We start from the raw sequence: 5678 nt of genomic DNA, 5'->3' as shown, positions 1-5678 counted from the left end.
AAAATACTCTGGCTGTGTTTAATTTCTTTCTTACTTTTTTTTTTTTTTGAGACAACCAAAAATCAAAGTCTCATCCTAAATTCTCTCCTAACTCTATTAAATAACTGTTTTGGAAACCTAAAACAGTAGAAATAGTGTTATGAGAGTTTTTTCTCATGTATTTTCATTTACTCAACAGTCAATTTCTCATCCCAAATCTATTTCATTTTTTGAAAATTGCTTTCCAAAAATCTATTATTTTTATTACAAAAAAAAGTTGAAAAATATTTTCTCATCATCTTATGTTTTCATTCATTTTTCCAATCTCTGCTCTTTACTCTCTGTTTTGCACACTACCATCTTACCGCTACTTAAGCAACCTTCTTTAGTTATAATCTGAAAACTAAATAGTTCTTGAAAAGAAAAATCAAACACACCCTTAAAAAGTACTCCATCACAGTTTAACTAAAAGGTGTTTTCAACGGTAAACATTATTTTACAAGCTGTATAGGTACTTGTTGCTAATCCAAATTGTAAATGTTTGTTTTATGTTCATAGAAAAAGTCCTTTCTGTTATAATTTTTTGTCTTTAAAGTCCAGATATTTAAGTGAAATTTGTTGTGAAGGGTCAAACCGATTTTATTCATACAGTTTATTATTCATGCTAGGGATACAGACTCAATAGAATGCTTGAACAAAAATGAAATGCATTAATCTGCTTTTGAAACTGCCAGTTTGAGCAGTTGTTTTCTTTTTGTTTTCCTTCCAACAAAAGTAAAAAGAATATGGAAGGTTTCACACAATTAAAGAATGACTCAAATTTTCTTGTCAATGTGAAGAATCATATGTTGGGATTTTAGGATGGGGTGGGTATAGTAATATTTGGTTTGATTTGATAGAGATAAAAGAAGAATAGATAGTTATGATTTTGTGTTTATTAAGTAGAATATTATTTTATGATATTTATTATCAGTTTTTATTATTTGTACTTGGTGCAAGACTCAGTTTGCATCTATTAAGGTTGCCAATGTTTAATAAAAATAACCTACAATGGATTGAAGAGTAAAATTATTTGTGTGGGTCACGTTATGAGTGTATATACTGAGATTTTCCCAACATCATATACAACCCCAAGGGAAAGGGGTGCTTGTCTTTGGACAATAAAAAAGTTGAAACATTCCCACAATTTCTATCAGCAACTAGAATTCAGTGTAAAATAACGTCCTAAGATTCATCATAAATAATTTGCATTTCATATTTCTCCATCCCATAAGTCTTCTAGACTTTTGTAAGGACTACAAGTTTCATGAACTGCGGTGTCACCACGAAGTAACCTTTGCTGCATCAGATAACAAATAAATGAATAGATTGAAAAAAATGTTGGATACAAATATTGTATTCTGCACAAAATTGGAGTGTTGGTATATTTCAAAGGCATTCTAACCTGGTGAATCTGTGATAATTTTAAGAAGAGCTCATGAGGAATACACCAATCAAATAAACTGAGGTTTTCCGTGATCCTAGATTCATTTGCACTTTTTGGAAGAACACTGTGGCCACTTTGGATTCCCCAACGCAACGACACTTGTGCTGGAGACTTGTTAAGCTTTTCAGCAATTTCAATCAACAGTGGTTCTTTCAAGACTTCCCCTTTTATCCATGACCCAGGAGAGCCCAATGGAGAATATGCCTGAAGGAAGAAGTTGTTGGTTCTTAATTATTAGCAAAACACATGCAACAGAACCTCAATCACAGGATCAGAAAGACATCACTAAGATCAATCAGAGTAATACTGTAAGATGAACACCAGTGGACATGCAAAAATTGTGAAGAGCATGTTGCTGCCACATTGGGTGACATTCAACTTGGTTAACTGCTGGTGGAATCTTAGCATATCCAAGCATGTCTTGCAGTTTCTTAGTTGAAAAGTTGCTCACCCCAATTGCACGTGCTTGACCTGATGCAAACAAACCTTCCATAGCATTCCATGTATCAGGAAGACACAATGGAACCATAATCTCAGGGTCCCAACCTCTTGAACCTGGCTTTGTCCTAAAAGGCCAATGCATCTTTCACAAAATAATTTATCATCAAATTTCATTCAACCAACCACCTCCAGTTTAAGTATCATTGCCTAGACTGCTTTAGAATCAAGAACCATACAAGGTATAAATCAATGTAGTCAAGTTGCAGGTCCTCAAGAGTCCTTGCCAGTGCCTTTGAGACATCTTCAGGAGCACAGTCACTGGTCCTGCATGGTTAAAAAATTCATTACTCCTAACAGAAATACACGATCCCAAATGAAGTTTTAGGTTTATCTTCCTTTCTACCCTTCTAAATTTGTCTTTATAATCAAAATGTAAATGAAATATGTATTAAATATTAAGTTGTTCTAATCCTAAGTTCATTAAGATAATATCGTTATAGTGAATTACAACATTCAAGATACTGTCCGATTAAAGTCTGAAATTATAAAGGACAGTTTGAAAATATAAAAAGGTAAAGATTTATTTATTTTTACCGAACATGTGTTCTCAAGTATGCCAAAAGCTCAATGTAGTTTGACTTTACTAACAACATAATGATAATTTGTAACATATTCCAATCATAGATTGTCATAAGATTAGTGAGGTATTACTCTGAAATTAGAATGATGTCTAGTTATTTGACTAAAAAAATTTATACTAATAATGCATGAAAACTAAAGTTGCCAAAGGCATGATCAGAAAAAAGAAAAAAAAGTGAAGTCAATTTATCTGAGGTTAAGAATTTGTCGCGATTTTTACCATAACTTTGATGTGATGAACATTTCACTACGCTTTACAACCCCAGTAGAAAATAGTGTTTTCAGAGCCTCTCCTACCTGCATCAAATGCAAACTTCCTGGCATCAAGAAAAAACCAGAACAAACAAAAACCAATTATCCTCAAAAAATAATATTAACAGACAAAAAACTGACAAGAATTCTCAGCTTGTTGAATTCTGTATTAATAAACAAATTTACCTCTTTCTCGTTATCATACACCTTAGCACAATCTATATGTCTGTAACCGGCCTGCTACCAGCAATTTACAACATTTTAAACCAAAGCAGAAATTAGCAGATGTAGCTGCTTCTCTTGTTACCAAGTCTATCTCAGTTAAACTCAAGAAAATACGACATCGAATAGAAAGAAACCACCTTGACGGCAGCAATAACAGCTTCACCCACAACACCTGGAGCAGCTTTCCATGTTCCAAGACCAACTGAAGGAATCTTTGCTCCAGTGCTCAGATCAAAATATTGAGGCCCTTCTATAGTTTCCTTGGCCATGAATCTCCTGCGGAAGAATCAAAAGGATTAACGATTAAACTTTGATTTAAAATAATTAATAAAGTAACAAACATAAACAGATTTGAAACCCAAAGGCAGAAATCTATACCCTTTGGAGTCAAATTGCGTAAAAATTTTATCTTTAGTTTTTGGTGTCTTAATTATATACCCCTATTGCTATGGGATGAGCAACTTCATACTGAAAAAGCAAATGTTTGTGTACGGTATTTGTCATTAGCCAAAAGTTTAGGCAGAAAAATTGGATCAGTGGACGATGACTGTTAACAAGAAATTCGGAGCAACCAATGAAAACAATGGAAAAAGAGGGAATTTGGCCTTACCCAAGTCACTGATTAGCAACAGGGATTCAGGTGATTATGCATGATAAAGCAATATAACTTCAATCTAACAAAAATAACAGCAATACCATCCATATGCAACTCCTTACCAGTTTCTCCTAGGTTATCGGTTGCATTTTATATTTAGATTACACTTTTAATCCTTTTTATTTATGATTTGTAATTCGTGTCCCTTTTGTTTTACTTTTTCCATTTTATTCTTCGCATTTTATAAAATTTATAATATAGGATTAGTTCTCAATTTTAAGTGTATTTTGTTCATTATTTAACTGAACATTAGATGTAGCATATTTATTCAAAATATCTTAACAAATAATTGAATTAATTGAAAATTTGATATTAAGTCAAAAATTGTTTTCTTAATATAAAACAAAAACTTAGAAAACCAAAAATTATGGATAAAAATTGAAAAGGAAGTCAAATCACCATTTAGCTTATACAAAATAACGAAATGTTCTAACAAGGACAATTTGTTAAAGAATTAAAAATAAAAATATTCGAAATTATTTGCTCGGGTATTTTTTTTAAGATAAAAATAATAATATATAAGAAGTGTGAATAGAAATCTTTTAAAACGTTCATTTTAACTAATATTTTAATCAAGCACTTTAAAGACTAAATACTTACTTTTTATATAATAAAAATACATAGAAATCATTTTAAACGTGAAATCTAACTTTGGATTTATAATAACCAATTTAAATTGTGTGATAAAATTATATTAATTATGAACGCTTTTTAATAAATAGGTTTAAATCATTTAGGCGTCTTTATTTTTGTTAGGTATTTCCAATTTGGTCCCTTTCTTTTAAACTTTCTCAATTGAGTCTTTATAAATGCTAATTTGAATCAATTAAGCCCCATCGTTAAATTGGTTTAAGGGTATTAAGTTTTTGCTGAAGTTGGAGTATGACATGTCAATTTTTTTAAGTATGGCATTCAGAGAGCTGTATATGTGGAATTTAAAAACATTTTAACATTTTGATTAAAAATAAAAAGAAAATCATCTTCCATTACACTCAAAGCACCACCCAGAAATCTTTTCTCTGTCCATCACTCATATCCTAAATTCAGAAACATCATCATCTTCCTCGTGCACCATCAACCTGCAATCAAGTAACCACAAAATCAAAAAACTTTGTCATGTTCGCTTTAATTCATCTCCTTCCATTCAACACTGCAATGGAAAATCCCCACCATGGCCAACATAACCAGTGCGGGAAAATCCCCACCATGGCCAACATAACCAGTGCGGGAAAATCCCCACCATGACCAACATAACCAGTGCTCAAGCTTTTAGTACTGCAATCAAACTCATCATCATCTATTTTCTTCTTCACTAAACCATTTGAAACTTGTAAAGAGAAATCAGAATAACAAATTTAAAAACCCCTAAATTAACTACAAACCCTAAATCACGGTTTTTGTACGAATATGGGTAAATTTGACCCATTAATTACGGAAATAGGCAAATTTGCAAAATTTACGCAAATGGGGAAGTCGTGCTACCCCCTGACGACTTCCAAAAGAGAAGTCGTGCCACCATTGCACGACTTCACACTGTTCATATGAATAGTGATGAAGTCGTGGCACCCAAAAACGACTTCAGTGTGTTGTAATCGATTACATTTGAGCTGTAATCGATTACGAAAGGCTAAAGTCGTGCCACCCCTACACGACTTCAGCTTTGTAGACAAAAACCAGTCTGGTAATCGATTACAAGGTCCCAGTAATCGATTACCAGCACTTTGAACTGTGTAATTGGCATGGTAATCGCTTACCAGTGTGTGATAGGCAAAAAATTCCCCTGGTAATCGATTACAAGGTAGTGGTAATCAATTACCAGAGTGGTTTAATTATTGAATGAGGTTTTAGTTGTGTTGTAGACACATTTCTTTTCTTTTTTGTGTTAGAGGACGAACTTATAATTTATAAAAAAAATGAAAAGGTATAAGAAAATTGAAATGAAATATTAATTGTCATTAACTAATTAATTTTTGAATGGATTACAAAATGGTAAGATTAAAA

At 32.3% G+C, this 5678-nt stretch overlaps 1 protein-coding gene across 9 annotated transcripts; it reads right to left on the bottom strand.

The window, feature by feature from the left end:
* Nucleotides 1-1037: 1037 nt before the first annotated feature.
* LOC106778699 (NADPH-dependent aldo-keto reductase, chloroplastic) lies at nucleotides 1038-3784 on the bottom strand. Of its 9 annotated transcripts, XM_022776298.1 has the most exons (9): nucleotides 3633-3650; nucleotides 3401-3490; nucleotides 3160-3298; nucleotides 2984-3034; nucleotides 2766-2842; nucleotides 2143-2230; nucleotides 1773-2048; nucleotides 1424-1669; nucleotides 1038-1318 (listed from the first exon to the last, which is right to left on the bottom strand). In XM_022776298.1, the coding sequence occupies exons 3-9, from the start codon at nucleotides 3289-3291 to the stop codon at nucleotides 1232-1234; spliced, it is 957 nt and encodes a 318-aa protein (XP_022632019.1). In that variant the 5' UTR covers nucleotides 3292-3298; nucleotides 3401-3490; nucleotides 3633-3650; the 3' UTR covers nucleotides 1038-1231. The 9 variants fall into 9 exon arrangements, with proteins under 9 accessions (XP_022632019.1, XP_014522171.1, XP_014522169.1 ...); XM_014666685.2 differs by lacking the exons at nucleotides 3401-3490; nucleotides 3633-3650 and adding an exon at nucleotides 3740-3784; XM_014666683.2 differs by lacking the exon at nucleotides 3401-3490 and having other exon boundaries at nucleotides 3633-3745.
* Nucleotides 3785-5678: the final 1894 nt, after the last annotated feature.

Source organism: Vigna radiata, unplaced genomic scaffold, assembly GCF_000741045.1.
Source record: "Vigna radiata var. radiata cultivar VC1973A unplaced genomic scaffold, Vradiata_ver6 scaffold_434, whole genome shotgun sequence".
NCBI lineage: Eukaryota > Viridiplantae > Streptophyta > Magnoliopsida > Fabales > Fabaceae > Vigna > Vigna radiata.
Note: the sequence above shows the minus strand (reverse complement) of the source record. Positions and strands in the feature narration are given on the sequence as shown.

What these genes read in the sequence shown, in the direction of transcription:
- LOC106778699 (XM_014666685.2), bottom strand. Translation starts at nt 3,291, where the DNA reads ATGGCCAAGGAAACTATAGAAGGGCCTCAATATTTTGATCTGAGCACT. An exon ending in CTGTTATTGCTGCCGTCAAG is followed by an intron (nt 3,035 to 3,159) that starts GTGGTTTCTTTC and finishes TGCTGGTAGCAG; the next exon opens with GCCGGTTACAGACATATAGA. An exon ending in TTCATCACATCAAAGTTATG is followed by an intron (nt 2,231 to 2,765) that starts GTAAAAATCGCG and finishes TTAACCATGCAG; the next exon opens with GACCAGTGACTGTGCTCCTG.